Source organism: Cyanistes caeruleus, chromosome 19 (assembly GCF_971803275.1).
Source record: "Cyanistes caeruleus chromosome 19, bCyaCae1.hap1.1, whole genome shotgun sequence".
Lineage (NCBI taxonomy): Eukaryota > Metazoa > Chordata > Aves > Passeriformes > Paridae > Cyanistes > Cyanistes caeruleus.
Genome location: NC_141719.1, coordinates 4,336,164 through 4,360,820, shown reverse-complemented (window position 1 = coordinate 4,360,820; position 24,657 = coordinate 4,336,164). Strand labels below are relative to the sequence as shown.

Sequence of the window (24,657 nt, the reverse complement as noted above, 5' to 3'; positions counted from 1 at the left end):
TCCTTCTCTGCACGACATAATCTACTACAAAGGGACAGCAAAATAAAGATAAAGAGAGAAAAAAGCCTGGGAAGGAAGAGTAAGGCACCACAAACATGAAACTGTCTTTGAAGAGGAGCTTTTCCTATCAGAGGCGACCTTGCAAAACAACCTTGTAGTGTTCAGCTTGGTTTGGTTTTGGGTATTTTTTTGGATGAGTTCAGATCAAACACACCCCATTCACAAATCAAATCATTCTCTCTTCTCATAAATGCTGTCCTCGAAACTACTAGGCTTCAGGAGGTCAAACAGGATTTTACTCATTGCTAACAAAATAGATTAATTAAGGATTTTTGAAGCAGCCTAATTCTTATTCATAGGCAGTTACATTTGCATACTTAGCTCCCTTACTTAGACTCTTTTAAGACATTTCAGTCCAAGACTTTTACAGTTAGCTGGAAGTTTGGGCTGTGAGCCATAGGTATGTTAGAGATCTGGGGTTTAGGGACTGCTAAGCACACTGCTAAGCGTGTCCACAGCAGCTGAAATCCTGGGCAGAGCTCTGCATTGGGAATGTTGTTAATTGCTCTGCAGCCAAACAAGAGCAGGATCCTGCTGCAACACTGCATTGCTTCAGCAGAAAAAGGGGAATATCCCTGATTTGCCCTCTGATCATTTGTGGGAATGTTATCATTTCTGGGATAAAAGTCATAGGAGGGCAGAATGTACCTCTAACCTAAGATCCAGATTTTCAACACAAATCTGTTGAGGAAGAAGTTACAAGCTGCTGGAGGTAGGGAGAACAAGCACAAACCAAATAAACTATTCAAAGGTTTATTGGACCAAAGGCAATTTTTACAGATTCAAGCCACTAGAATTACAGTCCTTTGTATAAGAGCCACCATTAGATACAAAACAAACAAAAACAAACAAAAGTAAAAAATACCCAGACAGCCATTTGAGTTGAAGAAAGAGTATGAATGAACTCGCTGCTACTAGCAAAAATCTGGACTTAACTACCGACTTTGCTGGATGTACATATTGCCATGTAACTTAAACACAACGGATATAAGGCATTCTTTGCATAGTTGGGTGCTTGGGACACAGTCAGCCAGCCAGCACCGAGGGGACACAGCGGCTGTACCAGCGGGATGTTGAAGCAGAGGGTCCAAATGTGCCTAAATTCATATGCAAACTACTGAACACGCTTGCAGTTGTCGGCTGGGAAGGGGCAGCCCAGCCTCTTCTAAAGCTGAAGCCTCCTGCTGTTCTTTAAACGAGCCCATTTATGAGAGTTTGCCAACTCGAGGCGCTGGAAAGGACAACTGTGTACAAGGTTTCAAGTATTGTCTGCATAGGAATTAAAAAGGAGGGGGAAAGAAGCAGCCTGTTGGGTTCCTGATATGTTTGCAGTTTTAGCCAAGAGGCAGTGACAGAGAAACTTTGGAGGACACATCCCCACCCAGCCTGGTGTTTCTACATCACTAAATGACTTAAACCCTCTTCTCTCTCTCAAAAACCAGCTGGGTTTGATTTAAAACCAAGTTTGTGCCCAGCCAAATTCATCTGCTCTGTGTGACAGAGCTGAGGGGCAGCACAGAGCTCTGGCTCCCACGGACCAGAAAGAGAAGAGAGCACTGGAACAGCAAGCAGGCAGAGAAATGGGGAGTGTGCCTCTCCCAGGACCTCCACTATCTCATCCTGAGCCAGAGGGAACCCCTGATACAACAGCTGCCTCATTGGGTCTCTCCTTTTGGGAATTGGAGTAGGGAAAAGTGAGGATGCAGATAATAACAGCAGCCAAAGTGTGGTCTCTCCACCACAAGCAGAACAGCTAAACTATCAAACTTCATCACTTCTTGAGTCTCCTGTCTACCTACAGAATCAGTTCTCTGCTAAAATAACTACAGAAGCAAGATTTGAGTCAGCCCAGCCATCCCTCACATGGACCCCACTTTGTCCCTCCACCCCTCGGAGTAAAGCAGCTTTGTACAACACTGGAAATCACGGGCAGTTACCACCCCCCAGCAATAAAGAGGAGTTTGGCCCCAGGACAAAACAACTTGAGATCCTGGTACAAGGTCCTAGCTGGTCTGAGAGCTATGGTTTGCCCACCCAAGGAAAGGAACAACATGGATTTCATGGCCTAATATATGTAGCAAACACAGCTAATAGAATCGTTGCATATTTAGTGTTCACTTTGGGTTTTGTTGAGGGGAGAGGGAGGAAGGTTCTTCCCAGTCCCCCAAACACAACTCAAGTTACTGCTTGGGCCCAGCCCCCGTCCGTGGAGCCACACAACAGGATATCCTCAAACTTGACAGGAGTTTTTGTAGAACTCAACTTCAGACCAAGAGGGGATCCCAAGTTTTGAGGGTTTATGGATTTCTCTTATGGGTGTGTTTGGTTGGTTTTGGTATTTCTCTCAAGCCTTTAATGATGCCAAGGGATGCCTTTAGGAGGAGGCTAGGGACAACTTCATATAGTCTTCAGGTCTGCAAAGAGAAACAGGGAGAGAAATCATTTCAGTCATTTCACCCCTCAGGTTGGTTCATTATTATTCCCATAAACGAGCAGGGAGAGCCCTCGGTGTGTGTGTTGGGGAGAAGGCAAGGCAGCTTCCCCCTCAGGGCAGGACAAGCTGCTGTTTGCAAACCTCATGCCTCTAAGAAGGACTTTGCTTCACCAACTGCAGCAGGATAGTCGAAACCCAATCGGAAGTGCAAATCCTCTTGTCTGGCATCAAGCTAAGTTACAACCCTTCTGAGCTACTAATAAGAACTGGAGAAGCCAAGCTAATTAACTCCAGGGGTTACTGCCTCTCTGTCCTGTGCAGAGGCTCCTGGGGCTGCTGGCACCCTTTACCATCTCTGATTCCTGTAGTCAGGAACAAGTGCTGACTTCACAGGGCAGTGTGCCTGAACTGCTCGACCTTTCTCAGTCTTTCTACAGGTAAGTCTGTCGAAGACAAGGAGGTAAAATCCCCTTTTGATGGGAAGCTCTTCCCAGGGAAGGAGGGTGAGATGTGTTTAATGTATGGGGACATTCAGGCATTCCCTCCACATGTTGTTGGCAGAACCAGGGTCTAAAAAATGTGGTCCCTTGTTCTCAACTGGAATCTTTCAGACACCCTGCCCTTAATGCCTCAGCATCTCATGGGTGAGCCATCCACATCAGGAAACACCCGACAGAAGGCTGGAGAGCTGCCCATGGACACAGAGACCTGCACTGGGGTACAGGGAAGCTATACACCCATCACCTCCCTACAAACACATACAGACACACCCCAGCCTCATTCCTCCTGGGTTCAATAAGGTTCACTGTCCATAACACCTGAGCCACATTTGGAAGTCCCCTACTCCTGCCAGCCACAGCGTGAGGGTGAACAACAGTGTCATTTCTTCCTCCCTCTTCTGCAAAGTCTTGCCTTCTCCAGCAGTCTTCTGAGCACAGCTGGTGACCCGGATCCCGGATGGGAGATGCTGAAGGAAGCATCATGTGGGACTGGGGTTACTGGAGCGATGTTCCAAGGCTCAGTGGCTGTCCCATTAGGACAAAGAAAGGAAATTTTCCGGAGTGGATAATCGCTCTGCGGGATTCACAGTGCTGAGGAGAGGATCATCCCGCTCAAGTCACACAAGCATAATCAGATTTCACGTGTGAGGGCATAAGCTCGTTGCCATGGGGGCCAAGGAGGGGAGCTCCCCTCCAGCGTGCCACAGTTGGAGTGGGGAGGGATGGGGGACACCAGAGAGGGTGGGTGAGTCTCTCCAGGGATACTCATCTCCACAGGGCCAGGCTGACAGCAGGGGTGAGAAGATCTCAAAACCAGCATGACCCTAATGGAGGATGTACCTCAGAGCCAGAAATTGCCATCTGCACATCAGGGATACCTCTTTCTGGTCCTGGAGCAAGCTGTGAGAGAAATTGGACTAAAGAACATGAGGCAGTCCCTCTCTGGGACATTGGGCCCATATAACTGCCCCAGGCTAAGAAGCTCTGGCATTTCAGCCACAGAACTTGAAAGTCTTAATTAGCTTGGGATGGAGGCCCAGAGATTTGAGCCACTGCTTATCCTTGGCTCTTGCCTCCATTCCATTCTCCTTGGATCAGCATGCTTGCCCCCAGCAGCTCATCAATCAAATCAGGTTAGGGTCATCTTTTGCCAGAAGCTGTATCCTTTCTTCAGATAAAGATTATCCAGGTATCTCTGTTCTTGCCCAAGCCAACAGCCAAGACACGTGATTTGTCAGCTGGACATGGTTCTGTGCAAGGAAAAGCTGGATAACAAAGAGCCCAGACAAAAGCAGGTCCTGGAATATGAGGGCAGCTCAGAGACAGAAGGTCTCAAAGAAGCATGGAAACTGCATGTTCAGGTGGCCTCAGGAGCATCAGGAGCATTCCCTTCACTCCAGCTCACCCACAACACTGACACAAGGCAGACAAGAAGACAGCACCTCAGCTCTGAAAAAGAGAGGTTACTGGTGGCATTCCCATGTGCATCTGTCTCTCCTGTGTGCAAAAATCCACAGCAGGTCAGGAAATCTGTAACCCATTCATAGACTTCAGCTTTCCAAAGGAGTCCTGACTCACTCTAAGGAGATCCCAGAACATTCTACTGTAGCAGTCTGCTAACTGCTTGTGCCCTTTTCAGGAATAGTTTCACTCCAAAAGATTATTTTTCAGAAGCACAGAGCATTCCCAGCTCCTTTCCCTGGCTCAGGACCTTGTCAGGACCATCAGTCCTCTGCTCTGAAATCCTGGCAAGGAAGGTGGACAGCAACATGGCTCCAGACTCCTCTCACTCCAAACTAGGATTGACCCTTGAGGATGAAGAGCAGGGAATAAAAGCCGTTAGTGCTGGGTAGACCTGGCAATGGGTGGTCAAAATCTACCCAGGAAGTTCCCTCCCATCTCCCTGCTGGGGATGGTCCCATCACCAATGTCCCTGTTTCTTTATCATGGGGGCAGCTACCATCTCATTTCTGGTGGTGACTATAATGCAGTCTTGAGGTATTGCAGGAAGAATATGAGGAATGACACACTAAATCCAAGCTTTCCTGGTGGTCCCAAAAGTGTGAGCCAGTTGCTTCAGCCAATCAGCAAAACACAGAGAGGACTTAAATACAGAACAGGGTGACAGTACTTAGAACAGAGAAAAGGAACTGAGTGAGAGGTACGAAAAGGAGCTTCATCAAAACAAATCTGAAATTCCCCCACTGGGATAGAGGATCTGAAAGATGGACTGGGCTTTGGGAAATACCTAATGTGCCTCAAGGCTGCCAGAACCAGTGTGACCAGGGAGCACAAATCTCATTGGCTTTAGCACAGGGGCTGGTGAGGAGTCAGTGGGGTCGGGGGCTGTATCACCCCCATCAGACCTTGCCCACAACTGTTTTGAGGGAGAAGCTTCCCACATTTCCCAGCCAGAGCAGCAACAGCTGAAAAGGCCAGAGCACAGCCAGGAAGATGGCTTAGGCTCCTGGCCATCCATCAGTCGTGTGCCCATTCCCTTGCAACACTCCTGACCACCCCAGCCAACACCACAGCAGTGGAAAAAGCCACGGACAGGCCAGGCTGTGCTTTCCTCCATCACTCAGTGTTTGTTCCCCAGCTTGCTGAACACCAGTTTGCTCCCAGCCTGGTGAGATGCCCCAGTTCCCTGCATCTCTGGGTCTTGCCCAGCTGCAGGGGAGCCCAGGACAGGCAGAGCAGGGCTCCCAGGGAGTTAGCAGGCAGAGAACAGCCAGCTGCCCATGCTGCACAAGGTTAAGCAGAAGCAGATGAAGACAAATCATGAGCACTGGGTGAGGGAGACACGGAGAAGCAGCCACAAGCCAGGACAATTCAGGACCTGAGCCAAAAAAAAACAACCCAGGAGCTCAAGCAGAGTTTCTGTCTGAACTAAAATCTCAAGGCAAGGTCAGTGACTCACACCCTGCAAAGGCTGCAGGGGAGTTTGCAAAGGTTTCCCCTCTGGAGTGGGAGAGGAGATGGGAAGGGGCTTCCTGGCCTCCCCTTCCCCGCTTTCTGAGGGAGGCATCCTGAGTAACTCTGTTTTTAAAGCTTTTGGGGATCGATGACTCAGTCATGACTATAAATAGGGCCAGGGCTCCAGTCCACTGACATCTTATAGGTCAGAGGACATTTTCCCCAGGGATATGGAGGCAGGGAACAGCACCAGGCCAGCAGCAGACTTCCTTCTCCTCCAGGTGGAGTTGGGCACCTACAGAGTGAGCACGAGGGGGAGCTCAGCAGGGACCCCCAAACATACAATGTCCTTTACTACAAGAGGCAGGTGGGAAGCAAACACATCTCATGCCCTGGATGTTTGGCAGCTGAAAGCAAACTTGCCCACGGCTGGTGCCATCCCCTGGCTGGTGGCTGCAGTAAAGCAGTGGCCACCCTGCCCTGCAGAGAGCCATGGCCCTGGGCTCTGCACCTTTCGCTGCTACTCCTCCTCCCTCAGCCCAGGACGACTATCGTGCTGCAGAAGATGAAAAGCAAACAAATAATAACCCCTGCCCCCCAAAAGCCCAAACTTACCAGCTTCCCTCATCCAAAAGAAGCACCATGCTAGGACAGGACAGGACAGGACTGGACAGGACAGCAAAGCCATTGGGTGGGGGGAGGGTTAGCAGAAGAGAGGAGGAGGCAGAGGCCCAGTTCCATGCTGTACGGAGAGGGGAGTGAGCAGGCAAGGCAGGGTTATGTGATGGCAATGCAGGGGGTGGACAGGCACAGATGCCAATGGACAGCTCTCCCAAAATGCAACCTCCCTTAGCCCTGTCCACCCACCTATTTTTGGAGGGCTACTAGTGGAGATGTTTGAAATAAGTCTGTCAACACAGTCATTAAACCTCTGCAGCTGCTTCCTGCCCTTGTGTGCTCCAGAGCTGTCATCACCAGCACTGTCTCATTCAAAATTCAAACTTCAGCACAGTTGTCCCTCAAGCCATAGCTGCATTCTACTTTCATTCAGGATGCCTTGTAGAGCAGGGGAAAAAAATCTCTCCTCTCTGACATTCCTTATAACCAGGGTCTACCCTGCCTTGCTGAAATTCCAGGGTCCAAGCCCAGTTTTTTGCAGTGCCCCATAACCAAGAGGCACTCTGAACACAGCTGGGGAGGAGGCAGGTTTCTATTGCTAAATTACCACTAAGAAAAGGGCTGAGCTTGGTATTTACAGCCACCCAATTCCCATTGCATGAATTCCAATTTGCAGTTGAGCCCTAGGCCTAAACCCAATCTGCATTCAAACAGTGTCACCTCAACCCATCCGTGGCTGGCCAGGAGGTGAGAGGAGAGGATTGAGAGGCAGGAGAGGAGTTTGCTCCTTGCATGGGTAACCTGGCTCTGGGAACTGAGCCCATTAGCCAGGGAAACTAGGCAGCTATTCCTGTCTTCCCTACACTCTTCCAGAGGCTGACAGTGGTCTGGGAGATCTCCTGCCACCCCATCCAGGAGTGACCCTGCCAAGAGCAGTTTGGTGCCATTCATCAATGGGTCTGCCATGGGGCAGCTTCTGGCTCTTCACCCCCACCTCTTCCTCAATCCCAGACAGAGGACAGAGAGCAGAGACCTTTCTCGAGCCTGTCAGATGGGATCTGCTCTCCTTTCTCCCACCAACACTCCTAGCCAAGTGACAAGGAGAGAGCACAGACAGCTCAATCCCTTGGCAGCACTGAGGCCAACCAAGGCTTGGCTGGGACCTGTTTTGCCTCATGGAAAGAGAGAACTGAAAGCAGAGACCCAAGGGGGCCATTTCTCCTATTGTTTTAGGAGTGGAGCCTTGCTGCAGCTGTCAACACTCAGCAGAGTCCCAGCCATACTCATTTCTAACAGAAAAAATCCCCACTAACCTCTTTCAACCTTAAGGGATGTTTGAAGAACATCTGGCAGAGACCACTCCAAGCCACCCATGAGTGCAGACACACTGGGGAGCTCTTCCTCCCTCCTCCACAGGAGCTGCCCAGCCAGACCAGCAACCCCTCTCAGGCAGCCTGGCTGTGTCTCACACCCACACACCTCAGCCCTGACTGAGCAGGGGCAGCTGCACCACCACAACTCACATTTCCTGAGCTCCAGCTTTGCACCATAGCAGCTACAACTGGCAACAGATGGCCAAAAGCCTCAGGTGCAGAAGAAAAGGATTTGGAAATAAGCTGTGCTGGCTGGACCAAGAGCTGCATCCTTCCCCTGCACTCTTCCCCTTCCTGCCCAGATTGTTTTGCTCCCACAGCGGGGCAAAGGCTCTGTGCTTCTGTTCCAGAAGGACTGGTGACCCACCAGGTGTGATCAAGCACAGCCACCACCCCAGCAGATGTATTTGTCAACAGGATTTACTGTCCTCCTCCCTCGGTGAGCACTCCAATTTTTAAGGCTGAAGTCACCAGAAGCAGGAAGTTGCATCACTCAGTGAAGGTCACATTCCTTCCCCTTTTAGTCCAGATTTAGCACCAGCTGGAAGCCACAAGACTCAAGTGAATTGTAGACAGGACAACCACAGCCTCTGCAGGGACGCAGGTTAGAACAGAAGTGGGTATTTTGCTAAAATAACCTAATCTATTGCGTGTTTGTACTCTCCTGCCTGAAGTCCTACAGCTCTTCCTGGAACAGACAAAGAATATTTTCAATGGCATCTCCAAAAACAAGGAGTTCCAAAATTCAAACCTGTGAACTACACAACAAGTAGCCTCTGAGGAAAAACTTTCATTTCTGGGATGTTGCTTACCAGCTGCTTCACATGGGAGCCTGCTGGTCCATGAGAAAGCTGGAGGAGTGACAGGGCTAAAAGCAAACACTAAACCTGTCTCAGTTTTGATAGCACACCTTAGACCAATCACCCACTCTGCAGCAATTTCCCAAATCTGTACAAAGAAGTGTCTGTGGGACGTCCGGCTTCAAGCATCCAAGATGAAAAATGTGAGCATCCAAACATGAGAGCTCTGGAGTGCTCATGGAAAGTGAGATGGAGGCAGAGGGGAGTGGACTCATTAATCTGTTATGAGCAGGGAAGGGGAGGGAGGTGGAGAGGGAGGTGGCACAGGCAACCAACTGCAGCTCAAAACAACCCCTCCCCTGGAAAATAACCCAAAAAGCAAAATAACTCAAGACATGAGCAGATGTTGTCAGTGGTACCACTACCTCTAAGCAGCAGCGTGTCCTTACCAAAAAGATTTGTAAGAATGTTTGTGGCCGAGGACCTAAGGTACTTGCTACAGAGATGTGAGATCAGAGGTCAGCTCAATCCTGCAACATAAAGGTGGCAAACCCAGGTCACAGCAGGTCAGCAGCACGGTCAGGGCGCATGGAGAGGGGAAGAGGGGTGGAAGGGCAAGGAGAAGGATGCAGGACAAGGCTGAGCCGCTGTGCTCAGCTCTCCCAGCTTACCTGGCAGCAGCCCTGCCCCCTTGCACCACCTGCGAGGCCTGCAATGAAAAGCTGCTGATGCCGCAGTGAAGATTTGAAGGGGGGGAAAAGTAAGCCAGCAACAAAGCAAGACAAAAAAAAATTCACAAAGCTGCCTTAAAGAAATGAACAACACAAATATGGAAGAGAAGAAAATAAAGGAGCAGTAGGAAAAACACATCTGCCAGTGGCCCTCAGTGGGGGTGGCTGTCGAGAGCCTCCAAGGAACGCAAAGCCCAGGCACTGTGCATCAGTTCTAGGTGCACTGTCCTGCCCTGGGACTGCTCCAGACAGACAAGAGCAGTGGTGGCTGAGCAGTGCCATGTGCCCAGGACAGGTCCATCACCCCCCAGAGTCTGTTCTAAAGTCCCGAGTACAAACCCCCCATCCCACTGCTGTCCTTAGCCAATGTCCCCTCAGTGTCCCCAGCTGGCAATAAGATCATTTTCTGCCCCACAGGAACCAGCCCAAGGCCCTGCAGGACTCCTGGCCCTGAAAACCTGAGCAGTGATTGCTCAGCTGGTTTGGATGGAGCTGCTGGTCAAAGGATTTGAATTTGCCAGCTGCAGGTGGATTTTTGCGTTTTTGTTTAGCAGGATCCTGAAAAGCAAATCCCATCTAGCCCCATGGGTGTCCCTGATATTCACTCAGTTCATCCCCCCACCACCCTCCCCAAGTGAAAAGCACAGTGACACTCACAGCCCTGCTCAGCAGCTTACAGGGTGGGGGCTTCAGGCACAACAAAGATACATGGAAAAGAAGAAAGCAAACATTTTTTCCTGATGCCACCAATGCAGAATCAACCCCATGCCAGAGGAAGCCAGAGCTCATTTCTGTTGCCGACCCCAGCACAGGGCAGGTCCCTGGATTTACTCTGCCTACCACAGTGCCCTGCTCACCTCACACAGATAAACCTCAGGCAGCCCAGCTGGTGGCATCACAAAGATGCTGCCCAAGAGCCTCAAGGCAAGGTTTGCCAGCAGGAGATGCCTGAGCCAGGGGCAAGGTGTGATCCCTCATCCCTGCCTTCCTTGCTGCACTCAAGTTTCTGCTTGGTTCTTTACACCAGGCCAGCTGTGGTGGTACTTAGAACACAATTTGACAGGCAAGGGGTGACAAATACCCCTACATCACTCTGCAAACCTCTGGGTGGAGAATTGGGTCCCTTGGAACAGCAGAGGAGAGAACACCATCTCCCAGGGCTTGTTGAGCCACCACTGGGAAATCAGTTCCTTGGAGCTCACCCTCAGGGAAAGGGTTTGAGCTGCAAACACCTGTAAGGGAGTAGCCTGTTGCAGAGCCCTCAGCTGTGGAGTTATTCCTTGTATGGGCTGAGGAATCTCGAGCCAGAAAGCTTGTTTTAAGTGACAGGACAGGTTCGACCTTTCTTCATGCAGGGCTCAGGGGGATACTTCAGCCAAAAGTGCAATTCTCCTTCTCTACCAGGCCCACTACTTGGTAAATCCCCACCACATCCAGCTGAGGAGACAGCCCTGGGGATGGACAGGTCCAGTGTCAGCCCCATTCAGTGAGCTCTAGAACCTCATGCTCCCTCACTTTGCCCCAGTGGTTCTGAGCTATGCCCATGTCCTTGGTTGGGACACCATCCACAGGGCCCAGGGAGGGGAAGTAACCAAAGATCAGGTCCTCAATAGATACCTATCAGCACAGGACTAATGGGATCAGGGCAAATACACCAGCTGCATCAGCTGGAAAATTTGGGCTAAGCATCCAGAGGAGCTCCAAAGGTATTTAGGGCTGCAGTGCCTCCATCTCCTAAAGCAGTGTGACTTTATTTGTTCTCATATCCAGGAGGCCTGGAACTCCAGAGCAATGAGACGCTGAGGGCAGTGGGAGAGAGCAAGGTCTGAGCACGCCCAGCTTGCTCCAAGAGCATGTCAGCCAGGTGGGCTTGGGCAAGAAGAAAAAGGAAACTAAACTTACCTTTGTTCTTCCTCTAGTTCTTCTTTGGACATCATTGACTTGTACTGGTTTCCTCTTAGCTTTCCAGGACTGTATTTAAAAGAAAAGGTCTCATCTGCAGCTGGAGAGGGGAGACAAAAAGAGAGCAAGAGATCTGTGAAACAGAGACCTCCTGAGGGCCACAACTGACAGCAGCAGGATTGTTCCCTTTGGGTGCTCTCTGTCCTCTGCTCCTGCACCCCAAATGCTCTGGCACATCCCCTGAGTCAGCTCCAGTCTCCAGAAAGCCTGGGCACTGTCAGGGAGGCAGTGTGGATCCCAGAGCAGAGCCAAGGTGCTGCTGGCCAGAGGATGGCAGGAGCCCAGCAGCACTGCAAACAGCGAGGACTGCTGTGAGTGAGCAGCCTGCTGGAAGCAGATCCAAGTAAATCCTACAGCACAGGAACCATATGCCATTGTTCTCCCTGGATTCAAAGCCTTGCAGGCCCATCTTGGCTTATCAAGACATGCTAATCCTGCCATGATTAACTCGCAGCATTTTCCGCTTCTCCTCTCCAGACTTGCATTCCTTCTCCCTCCCTCCCCTCATCCAGGGGCCCTTTCCCAAGCTTGGGGCTCATGGATGGTGCCACAAGCAGAGCTGTCCCAGGCCACACAGGCCTGCAGATCTCCTGCAGCCCTTGAGAAAGCTTGTAAAGAGAAGATGCCACATGGCAAATCCCAAGGCTGCAAACAGCACTGATCCAAGGCAGCCCCAGGAGCACCAACACAGCTGGGTCCAAGACCCTCTGTCACCAGCCCTGAGGAGGGAACCGAGGTCTCCTTCTCCTGGGTACTCTCCCACCCGGCTCACCAGCCTCAGCCCTGTGCTAATTAGAGCACCAAAGCTCAGACTCTGAGCCAAAGCCAATCCTTTTCCAATCGGATTTTGTTTGAGCACTATTTGCTTTTAAAAACCTCTCCTGTGCTTTATCTTCCTACAGATGGGAGAAAACAACAGGAGGGGAGGTCAATCCAAAAGGCAGCCCAGGAGTCGCCTTTGTGGGTTATCTGTGGGCTGCTTATCTGAGAGCCTTTATCTCCCAAGGACTGCAGGACTCAGCTGCTTCACATCCAACCATCCAGCACTGTGCTTTCCACATTTCCAGAAACATCTGCTGCTTCTCCCAACCCTCAGAGCCCTGGGGATGCTTCCAAGGGGTGCAAAAGGAAGATGTTACTTCGTTATCTGCATGGCCCTGAAAAATTGCATATTATCCACAAACCAATATCCAGGATGACACCAAGCAGCACCCCTAGAGAGGTGAAACTCCCCTGGCAGGAGGGAAAGCCCCAAGTTGGACATAACACATGGATGCATCCTCTGCCCCCAGCAACACAGGAAGGCCCTTCCCATACTCTCCACTGGTTTGGGGTCATATTCATGATTGTCTCTCCTCCTCCACCTGCCCAAATGAAAAACCCCTCACAGCCCCTCCCCTCCCTTCCTCACACGTAGGAATCAGCATCAGCTTCCCTCTATTTTCCAATCAATACAGCCCTTAAGGATTTTTCTCCTTGTGTTTAATACCTTGATTTTGGGATTTCTCCAACCCCAAGCTCGTGCCCACATTCAGCTGCTGCCAGATCTCAGGGACCTCCTTATGAAAGGTAAGTCAGAGCCTGGTTTTGTAGGTGGGGAAGCCAGAGATCTCAGAAACAAGCAATGTAAGGCTTCACTGCAGTGACTGTGCCTGGAGCAACGGGAGTGGGATGGGAATTTCACAGAGACCTCCTCCCTGCTAATGCCCATTCAATCCTCACTTCTTTACATCTCCAGGTTCCTGATCTTGGGGAGCTTCCCTGGGAAGTCCTGGTGGGTTACTGCTCAATTACTGATCTGGAGTGTTTCTCTAATCCCTGAATGCCATCAGGGCTCCCAGGGGATGAAAACCTCTTTATCCAGCTTTGTCACAAATGTCTGAAGACAAGCAGCCCAAAGCTCTGGTCTGCAGCCCCAAACATTCAGCTTGGCCATATTCCACTTCCCTTGGTGGGAAGCCCTCCCCATGGGCAAACAAACAAACCAACCAACCTGGCCAGCTGGAAACATGCAGCAATGCTGCAGCTTATCAGCACTTTGAGTAACCATAAAGTGCATGGAAAGAAAATTCAGCTGGCTGCTGCTTTGGGAGATATTAGGAGAAAGAAAAAAAAAATTAAAAGAGGGTGTAACATCCTGTTACTTATGCTGGTGCAGAGCAGGAGCTGTTCATTACCTTTGTAAAGCTCGACTGATTTCAAGGACAATTGTTTCCCTCGCGTGGTTTTCTGCCAAATGAAGTGAGATGTGGGATTTACACTGGCCAAAAAAGAGCAGTTTAGTTGCCACTTCACCAGAAAATAATAAGGGAGGAGGGAGACGAGGAAGGTCCCCATCTCTCTGCCCACGTGGTGTGATTAAAAAAAGGAGACAGTGTGTGGCTTTGGAAACCTTTGGCTGGTTTTTGAGCTCAGGAACTTTCTTTGTAGATCGAAAACAAACTTCAGGAAGCACACAGAGAAGGGGAGGCTGGGTTTTCACGTAGACAGGGAAAACACTACAGGAACAGGAGGTGACCTACTTACCGAGAGCCTCCATGAGTTCATATTAAAGAAAACATTTGTCTTTCTTCTCTCTGCCCTCGCACTGCCAGTGCTGTGACCCTGAGCTGGCAGGGTGAGAGCAGCCCCAAGACAGCACCTCTCCCCTGAACATGCTTGCTCTGGTGTGATCCATGTTATCCCTGCCAGCTCCCTGCCCAAAGTGGAGGGAAGGGTTTGGCTCAGGGCAGCATCCCAGGCTGGTGACAGATGCCTGCAGGATCCCCACACGCCCCAGGGGAATCCCTGCTCGTGGGTTGAGTGGGGCCAGGATGCTCAGGAGTTGGTGAAGGAAAGAGCAGGGCTGATCCCAGGGCACTGCTGGTATTCCCAGCTTCATCCCACTGTCTCCTCCTCAGCCTGGGCCATCACCTTGCCCAGCCCCATTATAAAATACTGAATACGTCAGGATGCATGTGAATACTACTTTCAGAAAGTAATATTTCTGAAATGGTGTGAACAATTCGGGAGAGGAGGTAGGAGCTACCTGCAGGAGGTGCTTAGGGAGGACACAGTGCTGGCCAGGCCACAGCCTGGGGCCATCACCTTCTCCCGATCCCAAACTGCAGCCACTTTGGAACGATGCACTATGGTGCCCCAAAACAGAGCTGAACCCACAGCAGCAGACACAGAGCAGAGCTGCTGAGCATCCATTTGGCAGGATACACCCATCAGTCCTCAAACCAGGCCTCCCACAGCCCCCCATGGTGACATCCCCGGCCACCAGTGCTGCGAGGAAGCCTAGCGGGGTGGAATGAGTGTACTTTGGGAAGCCCGTCTCCAACAGCGCTTCCCCCGCCTTGCAGGAATGGCACCAGGATTAAAATTTGATTCTCTGTGGCATTAGGCATAATCCTCCTGAGCCGGGGGATTGCCACACAGCACCTACAAACAGCCAGGCAGAAAGTGGGGCAGGGAAGGGAGAGCACCCCAAGGCCTCCTGCTGCCCCAGCTGTCCCCAGCCACCCCAAGCCAGGACTCTTGGGGACATCCCAGCATCTCCAGGGCTGCCCAGGAGAGCAGGGTCCCCTTCAGACACATTCCTGTTTTGCACCATCTGTTTCATTTTCTTAGGAGTGCAGCAGTTGTCACCCCAATTAGTCAATGAATCATTTTCCAATCAACTAATTGGCTAAACAGTTAAACGTGGCTCTGACTAAAGCCCCTGGAGATTGTCCTGGATTCAAGCAAGGAGCTTTTGGAGCAGCTGCATCACAAAGCTACCCCATGGCAAACAGCCCAAGGGCATCTGGGGAAGGGGTAGGAATTCCCTGGAGGAAGGAAACCACCCCCAAGCACTCAGGGCTCCAGACCTGTCCATAATCTCCCTGCAAAGTTCTGGCTTGCTTGGCACTCACCATCCTCATCCTCCGGCTCTCTCACCACCAGCTTCTCGTTTTCTGAGTCCACCTCTTCCTCCTGGAGGAGTTAAAAACAGAGCAGCCATGAGGGGAAGGTGCTGTGCTGAATAACCCATGTTTGGTTGGGGCAAGGCTGGGATGCAGAGCCTGGAGCTCCAGTGAGAGGGCTTCCCTTCTACAAGATACAACAAACTTCATAAAGCCCAGATTCCTTGTCCTGTGCAGAAACTCCAAGCAGGGAGAGAGGGGAGCACTGAGCCCAAGGGTCACCAGCACCTGGGGTGTTCTCCTGCAGCCTCCTGGCCTCGTGCACCCTATGGGCTGGCAAAAGCGACAAAGCACCTGGCAGGGAGGGAGGCTGCCAAGCCCCTCATTATCAGGGGACACGTGGGAAAAGCTGGGGTGAAGCAGACCCAAGGGGAATGGTGCTGACCCAAGAAGGATCATGCACAGAGCCGAGTGCTGGCTTTGCAGTGCAGAGCTTTGGAGGAGCTGCAGGAGCACAGCCCCAGCCCAGAACTGGGTGAGTTTGTCATCGGGGAGGAATGTGCATTATTCACAGCCCCTTGGCTTCCTCTGGCCATTCTGTTCCCCAGAAGGAGATGCCACTGGGACCCCTGCCTGCTGCAGCCACGGCTATTTTGGGCCACGCTTCCAAACATGGGCACTTCCCACTGGACACCCAGACTTCCCCTGAGGGTGGCTGGGGAGGCACCCAAAGGAGTGGCCTCAGGGAGGGGACACTCAGCTCTGGTGACTCAGCCCCAAGCTCAGGGCAGCAGTTCCCCATCACATCCACCTCTCCCTGGGAGCTGAGACATCCCCTGGGAGACCCAACCCTCCAGCAGAAGACACAGGAAGGAGATTTTAACCTCTTCCTTGCCTGGGCATTAGGAACTGAGCATTTAACAACAAGAGCAAGCAAGAAATTTGGGTGGCAAACCTCCAAGGAGGGAAAATAGATCTGCTCCAACACAGAGGAAGAGACACTTGACAGGAGCAGAGGGGGAACAGGCAGGGATGCCAGGCTGGCAGGCAAGAGCAGCGTGCTGGGGCTGTCTGGGACCCCTGCTCATGGCAGCCAGGAGCTCCCTACAGCACAACACTTTTCTGCTTGGATGGCTTGGAGACAGATGCCAGCACCTGCCTTCCCCCAGGCTGTGGCCCCAGACTCCACATCCCTGTCCCTCTGCCTTCCTGGGGCTGCTCCCTCCCAAAGCCAGAAACCTCAGGGGGTCTCATTGACCCCCATCCCCAGGGCATCACTCCCTCCACCTCCAAGAAGCAAACCTGCACCTGAAACACCATTTCTTTCTGTTTTACATGGGCTGAGTTATTAAGAGGCCACCCAACCCCACCAGGGAAGAACAGCAGGCAAGCTTTGCCCCCCTTCCCACGGTCACTGCCACCTGGGACAATGTCCCACCCACACAGGGACACTGTGAGCCGTGCCACCCTCCCCAGGCTGGCTCTCCTTCCCACACACCTCTGCATGGCTGGAAAGTGCTGCGTGACCCTTCATGTCCTCTGCTTGTCCTGTGTGCCCAAGGCCGGATCCAGGAGAGGCACCCAACGGTGGTATCTGGAAAAGGGCAAAATCTCTGAGCACAAACACCCCTGTGCTCAACCAACCAGCCCTGGCAGCTTCAGCACACATGGACAAATCCTGAGTGTGGCCAGTAGCCCACCTTGCCCCGTGCCCGAGCCTGTGCTGCCCTGACCCGTGTGCCCAGCTGTGACACAGCTGCTGGAGCGAGGAACAGAGAGCTGCAGTGCCCAGCCTGCAGCCAGGCTTTGGAGCTCTCTGGCAGCCCCAGCCCGTGGGATGGGAGCGGTGTAAGGAGCCACCAGCGAGGGGGACTGGCTGTGCCAGCGCCAGGCTGGGCTGCCTGGGTGTCCTGCTGGGGCTCAGGCAGATTCCCGGGGTGCTGATGAGCACGCAGGAGGAGCAGGAAGGGAGAGGACATGCTCGGTTTGTTAATGCTCTGCCAGCTGCCTTCTCCATCACAGGAAAACACCCCCTGGAAACCTCCCCATCCCATCCTGCAATCCTGGGGCTTCCCAGCCCTCTCACTCCCACTGCAGCTGTGGATGGCCTCAAGCCTCGTGCACAGCCAGCTTTCCGTGTCCAACACCTTCACAGATCAAGGTTTTCCTGCGGTGCCTGAAGGGCTGTGGAGGAGGATGTGCGTGGGCAGGGAGCAGGGACACCGTGTCCCTTGGCCTTGCAGGGAAATACCAGCGTCGGGCTGGGAGCAGCCTCTGGGCTGGCTGGAAATGCCAGCAGGGACAAAGCCTCACCTCGAGCCTGGCTCTGCCTACAGCCCCTGTGAGCCAGAGAGGAGGAGAGCCCTGAATTTCAGAGCTCTCAGCCCTGCCATGGCCAGTGGGTGCTGCTGTCCCAGCATCTGGGAAGGAGAAGGCGTTGGGACAACACTGACAGACTTGGACACCAAAGAGGACACGGTGGCACCCCAGGCACTTCTGCAGGAAGCACAGCCCGGGGAGAACACAGGGAGAGTTTCGAGCAGCTGGGAGTGAGGAGGGAACAACTGGAGAAGAAAGGACCTGGGTGCTCCGACCAACAGCCCAAATCAGCATCTCTGATCTGAATCAGCACACCGGGCAGGAAAACCTCCCCGCAGGAATAAAAACAAGGCGAGAAGCAGCACTGCGGGGAGCTGTGCACGTCATTATCCGGGAGCATCTGGAGGAGACTTGACACGGGCCGCTCCGACCAGCTGCTGCGGCAAACAAAGCTCTCATTGCCGAGCCGAGGGGACGCGTTGGGCGGCAGCTGCCGGGCCCCGGGGCTGTGCAGGGCTGGGAGCGCTCCCTGCCCGCCGGCACATCCATTCATCCATCCCAATCATACCTGGGCACATCCATTCATCCATCCCAGTCATACCTGGGCACATCCATTCATCCATCCCAATCATACCTGGGCACATCCATTCATCCATCCCAATCATACCTGGGCACATCCATTCATCCATCCCAATCATACCTGGGCACATCCATTCATCCATCCCAATCATACCTGGGTACATCCATTCATCCATCCCAATCATACCTGGGCACATCCATTCATCCATCCCAATCACACCTGGGCACATCCATTCATCCATCCCAATCATACCTGGGCACATCCATTCATCCATCCCAATCATACCTGGGCACATCCATTCATCCATCCCAATCATACCTGGGCACATCCATTCATCCATCCCAATCATACCTGGGCACATCCATTCATCCATCCCAATCATACCTGGGCACATCCATTCATCCATCCCAATCATACCTGGGCACATCCATTCATCCATCCCAATCATACCTGGGCACATCCATTCATCCATCCCAATCATACCTGGGCACATCCATTCGTCCATCCCAATCATACCTGGGCACAGCTCGCCCAGGGCTCCGGAAAGGCTGGGGTTAAAATCCAGCGAGTCATCCACCTTAAATAACAAGGCAGAGATCCATCTGCCTCCTGGCTGCAGAGCCCAAGCGTTTGTTGGATCATCACAAACCTGCTGCTGCTGCTGCCCTTCAGCTCCGCGGCCGCGATGCCCACGCGTGAAGCTGACTCTGGCAGCGGGCTTTGGACCAAAGCAGAGCGAGGACAAGGCTTCAGGGACATTTTGGGACACTGACCGTGGACAACCCTGAATGTCCCAGGGGAGGATGGCTCAGATAGAGGAGCTTGGCATTGTGACCCCAAAATGCCTCCTGAAGGCTCTGCCAGCGCTGAGCCCTCTCCCAGCCTGTGGGAGATGGGAGCCAGGCTTCCCACTGCAGCATCATCTGGTTTTCAGCTCATTTCTGGCCATTTCCTCCCCACTTCCTCCACCCCCAGTGCAAACCCCTCTGAGCAATGGGCTTCTTTCTCAGAAAGGACTAGAAGAAACTTTGGGGGTGGTGTGTCCCTCACTCTTTCCTCAGGGGCAGCCCTGGCACTTATGGGCAGGTTGGGGACAAATAAGTGCCCTGCTCCAGCTTCAGGAAAAGGGAAGATCCCAGGCTGCAAAGCAAGAAGAGAAAATTATCTTGGATTAAACTCCTGGGCCCTGTGTGTTGCCATTTATGGCTGCACTTTGTGCTCCAAGCCTGATGCAAGACACTGCAAGAGGGAAAGAAAGCAGACAGGAGAGAGGCAGCCAGAAAGAGAAAAGCCAGGAGAAAAGGGGAAGGAAGAAGCCTTTAAAAAAAGACTCAATAATAATAATAATAACGTTGGGCAGAGTTTAGCAGAGCAGAGCAGCTGCTCTGTCAGCAGCTCCCCTTCAGCCACCACTGGGGCTCTCCATCCTCCCGCTGGCCAGAGAAGCAGCTGCAGAACAAGAGCAGTTTTCCAGTCCTGGTGATGATCCTGCCAGCTCTGGGGTGCCTGGAGAGGATGTCCCTCATGTGGAGAGGGCATTTTGCAGGTCTGAGCCCACTAAATTGTGGGAGTATCTGCTCCTGCCACTTCCCCTGTCACTGCTATGGGCAAGGACAAGTCACAGAGTGACCAGAGCATTTCTGAAGCTCCAGGACCATCCAGCCCTTAATGAGGATCAGGCAGTGCCAGGCTTGGTGAGGAGACATTGGTGTGTCCCACAGCAGGGTGAGGAGCCCAGCTCAGCAGCACCCATCCCTGCAGGCACCATCACATTCCAGCGTGGCTCCCCCAGGATCACATTCTCTTTATGCTACAGCCTCTGGAAAGCAAACACCAAACACCAGGACGTCCCTTGCTGCCCAGGTGAGCTGGATGGCATCCTTGGGAGCAGTGGCAGGCAGAACTGGCCCTCACCTGGCAGCCCTTCACACGAGTGGGCATCTCAGGAGGCAAAGAGTGCCCTGGCTCTGGCACAGCTCCCAGGGCTTTTCCCAGCCCACAGGGGCCTGGGCAGGGAGCACAGTGCAGACCCCAGTGCCCCACACCACGTCCCAGCACCAGCCCCGTGGCTGGGGTTCAGGGCAGGCTGGACACGTGCACAGGTTCCCTGGGGGTGACACGCAGCCTGTCTCACTTCCCAGTTTGCAGCCACTGCAAGAGATGATGCATTTGTCCCTGGCACAGGCTGCTCTGCGTGAGAGCTGGGCACATCTGAGCAGTCAGGGATATGGGTGGGGAGCCCTGCATTCCCTGGCAGTGCTGCTGCCAAGGCTGTGACAGGGGTAGCACATCACCACATCCCTCCCCAGTGCACTGTGGGACACTGGAGCTCCTGTCCCAGCCTGCTGGCAGTGCAGACACAGCCTGAACAGCTGCCAATTACAGCCAGACTTAATTAGACACCCTCTCCCCTCCAGCACAGGGAGGGCAGGCAGGAGATATTAGAGGGAGAAATTATGACTTTTTAAAGAGGGCTTCTGGTGGGAGCTGTGTGGTTTGTGCTGCCTGGTGTGTCCAGAGGCACCAGGAGCCCCCAGGGAGGAAGAGATTGGGGTGGGGGGCACAGGGAAAATGCACCAGGAGCTTGGCAGAAGAGACAGATGACGCCTTTGTGCTATCCAGGTGTCAGCCCTGCAGGCTGTCCTGCTCAACACAGGGTTTGTGTGCCCCCTCTCCCCTCTGTCACCCATTTTCCCCTGCTCCCTTTGAAGCCCTCAGCTGCAATTAACCCTTGGCAAAGCAGCCAGGCTGCTGTGCCCTGGCACTGCCCACTCTCCATCTCCAGAACATTTTGGGCAGGATGGCATCCCAGCAGTGGCTCTGCTCCAACACTGAAACCCCTGCCCGGTCCCTGCCACCTGCCACTCCAGGACAGAATGGCTCATTAGAGAGCTGAAGTTTCTGACTGTTTCTCACAAGAACCACGCTCCACAGCCCCAGCGACGCTGCCGTTCCCACCCAGCAGCTTTTCATTAGGGGATTGCTTTGACAGCACTGCCTCATCCATTAACGAGCTGGGGATGGGGATGAGAGCAGACAATGACAGACTAATTAAATTTTTTTTTCAGTGATGGGAGCAAGCAGAGACAAGGGGAACCACTACCAGCAGTTAAGGGAAACAAGGACTCCTGGGCTCTTTTCCTTGCTCTGCCACCGGTTCATTCTGTAGCCCTGAGCACAATGCTGCAATGACCTGGTCACTGCAGAGAGGGCCAGGGAAGCTTCAGCCGTGCAGGAGGTGGAAGCAGGAGGGAGGCTGAGACACGCAGCTGCCCCAGCAGATCCCAGTTTGCACAGGCAGAGAGCAGGGAAGGAGGAGGCAGTGGGATGTGTGGCTCCAGCCCATCATTAGCACACCGAGCCTGCTCTCCCTGGGCAGCTTCATCCATCAGCATTTCGGTGGAGTTAATGGCTGCAGGCAGCCCGAGCCAGGCTGGCACATTGCGTGCTAAGCAAACAGGAGGGAGAGAAAATCAGGAAAGAAAATAAGGAAAGAAAATAAATGAGGAAAGAAAGCTCTCCGAGTGGGGAGCACAGCCCTCTGCCTGCTGATGTGCTGAGAATCCCTGAGCCTGCAGGAGCCGGACGGGGTCTGGGACTCGTCTGCTGAGTCACATCAGGGACCGCAGCCCTGGGCCGAGCCAAGACAGGCTGGAAAGGGAACGATTCCATCAGCAGCCGCCTGCAAAGCACTCACTGCTCTGCCCAGGACCTGTCCCATCCCTGCCTGTAGCCGGGCTCGGGTCTGAGTGGTGCTGGAGGAGGGGAAGGATGAAGCAACTTTGAGGATGTTCATAGGGAGCTAAACCAGGGAATGCAGGGAGATTCTGCAGAGGATGGTCTCTCCCTCTCTGCCCACAGGACCAACCCTTGGATCAGCAGACTGGGCAGTGCCACACGTGGCTGGTGCCTGCTGGAAGTGCACGTAGTCCCTCGGCCGTGCCACCCTGCCCCGGGCAGCGCTGGCAGCCGCGGGATCATGCGCGGGGCCACAGCTCCCAAACACTCAGCGAGAAGCATCACTCCCCCTCCCACTGCTCCCCACCAGCACCAGATCACTCGTGCCTGCTCCCTGTCCTTCCCAAAGGGATGCTGCTCAGGCCCAGGCCTGTTCTGCCTTGAGGGAACAATTTCCCTGGAGGAAAAGCTGGCCAGGACCCTTTGCTGCTCCAGTGTTCCCTTTGCTGTAAGAGGGGCTGAGGGCAGCGAGGAGCCCAGGCCCATAAAGTCCAGCCAGGCTTCTGGAGGACACAGAACTCCCCGTTTCTGGAGTAAGAACTCATTCCAGGCACACAAAACCCTTTTACTGCACCTGTGCCGGGTGGGGGTAAAGGAGCTCAGCCCTTCTCTGAAGGCAACAAGCATTGCAGCAGTGCCTGTTCAAAGAAATCAGGGCTGAAGAGCAGCCAGAGGGGAGGAAAACATTCCCAAGATGTGAACTAGCAGCAGAGGAACCTGTGGGCTCTGGCAGCCCTGGATCCAGCCCTCTATCCTGATGGTGCTGCCCCTGACCAGAGAGCAGCTCCACCTGAGTGGCCAACTTCAGTGCTGAGCTGGCCCAGCCAGGACCCAGTTGGCTAACGGTGGCCCAGGAGCTCTCCAGAGATCCTGGTACTCACAGGCACCGATAAATCACACCACAGGGAAACAGATGTGGTTTCCAGGACGCTGGGACAAGGGATGGGGCTGCTCAAGAGCTGTATCCATGGGCAGGGGGCACCGGGAAGGGGAGAGAGAGAGCTCCAAGGCTCACAAATCACCAAGGGAGATGCTGAGGAGCGCAGGGAGGCAGAGCCACGTCCCAGGCCCGAGAGCAGGTCACCCCTGGGTGTTGCAGAGCATCACAGCACAGAGCAGGGTGTGCAAGCCCCCGGGACCTGCCCAGGGCTGTCCGGTGAGTCACTGGAGGTGCTCTCCAAGGCGAGGGCTGTCTACGCACTGCCCGGCAGCCTGGAGACAGTTGCTGAGGATTACAAATGCTGCTAATAATAGCCAGGAGGCGACTGGGCCCCAGCCCTGCGAGCCCCGGGCCAAACACGCTGCCGGCACACGGCGATGCTCCCGCATCCCCGAGCCACCCCAGCACTCCTTCCCGGCTTTTGGACAGCGGCCACATGGGACAAAGCCACCAAGGCAGCGAGTTCAGGTGCCTCAGGTTGTCACCGAGTCCCACCCAGGCTGGGCAAGAGCAGAACAAGGTCTTCCCATGGACAGTGGGTCGCCCCTTTATTTTTAAACAAGATCCGGGGGAGGAGGGAGGATTTATCGAGCGTTTATAGATCGCTGCCGCCCCCAGTTCAGCCAGGGGTCAGAGCTTGGGGCCAGCATCCTGCTGGGGCTGGGGAGGAGCATCCCTGGGGCAGGCAGGGACAGCAGGGACCCGCGCTGGCACGGGGACAGTTTCTGTAGCGCACAGAAAAGGGATGAGCACGGCAAGAATAAACACAAGTTCATACCCCAGCACCTGGATAAGCTCTTGGGGAAAGGAAAAGACTCCCAGGGGTTAGATGTGCGCACAGGAGAGGCTCACACTGAGACACGCTTCTCTTCCCTTAAATCGTCACTTTCTTGATCATTTTTAGGAGCATTCCTTAGGGGACGGGGGAGGGAAGGAGCCAGAAATACCCCCCCAAACCGGGGGACAACGGGCTTGTTCCCACCCGAAGACAAAACACGGAGTTTGCCAGGACCTCTCTTATTTTAGGGGTAAAAACCCCGAGCGCTGCTCCTTCCCCGCCACCCGCGGGGACGGAGGCGTGGAGAAGGGGACACCACGGGGGGACTGGAGGGACCCCGGCGGTCCCGGGTGAGGCTCCTCGGCGAGCCGGCCTTACCTTGCTCTCCGCATCCTCCCGGTGCCCGGGCTGCCGGGGCTCCTCTGGAGGCTGCCGGGGCTCCTCTGGAGGCTGCCGGGGCTCCTCTGGAGGCTGCCGGGGCTCCTCTGGAGGCTGCCGGGGCCCCTCTGGAGGCTGCCGGGGCTCCTCTGGAGGCTGCCGGGGCTCCTCTGGAGGCTGCCGGGGCCCCTCTGGAGGCTGCCGGGGCTCCTCTGGAGGCTGCCGGGGCTCCTCTGGAGGCTGCCGGGGCTCCTCTGGAGGCTGCCGGGGGATGCTCTCGGCCGCCGCGGGGCTGGGCTCGGCCGCGGGGCCCGGCTCCGCCGCCGCGTCCCGCTGCTCGGCGATCGCCTCCTTCCCCTCGTCTCCCACCCCGACCTCCTCCACCGGCAGCCGGCTCCCCTCGTCCTCCGGCCCCTCGGCCGCCGCTTGGCCCCCGGGGCCGCCCTCCCGAGCCGGCTCCGCCGCCCGCTCGCCGCCGCCTCCCCGCAGCCTCAGGAAGACGGAGGCGAGGACGAGGGCCAGGACGGTGAAGAGCAGCGGGACGGCCAGGTACAAGTCCACGGCCAGGTCCATCCTGCCCTGCCCCGGAGCCCGCCCGACCCGAGTGCGGGGGGTGCGCGGGCAGCGCTCGGCCGGCGGC

At 54.2% G+C, this 24,657-nt stretch overlaps 1 protein-coding gene across 6 annotated transcripts in view; it reads right to left on the bottom strand.

Moving 5' to 3' along the window:
- Positions 1–24,657, bottom strand: part of MXRA7 (matrix remodeling associated 7) — a 27,965-nt gene extending 3,308 nt beyond the window's left edge. The window contains exons 1-7 of one of the 6 annotated variants that reach the window (XR_015278067.1): positions 24,018–24,657; positions 16,783–16,878; positions 15,294–15,354; positions 11,335–11,434; positions 9,373–9,410; positions 9,151–9,231; positions 798–2,474 (exon numbers count right to left, since the gene is read on the bottom strand). Coding sequence is in view for 5 of the 6 variants with exons in the window: in XM_086857529.1 (XP_086713655.1) it covers positions 9,198–9,231; positions 9,373–9,426; positions 11,335–11,434; positions 15,294–15,354; positions 16,783–16,878; positions 24,018–24,590 (918 nt within the window). In the remaining variant the exon portion in view is untranslated. Of the gene's footprint in view, positions 1–797; positions 2,475–9,150; positions 9,232–9,372; positions 9,427–11,334; positions 11,435–15,293; positions 15,355–16,782; positions 16,879–24,017 lie in introns of those variants that run through there. The other 5 variants (XM_086857529.1, XM_086857530.1, XM_086857532.1 and 2 more) reach the window with 5 other exon arrangements.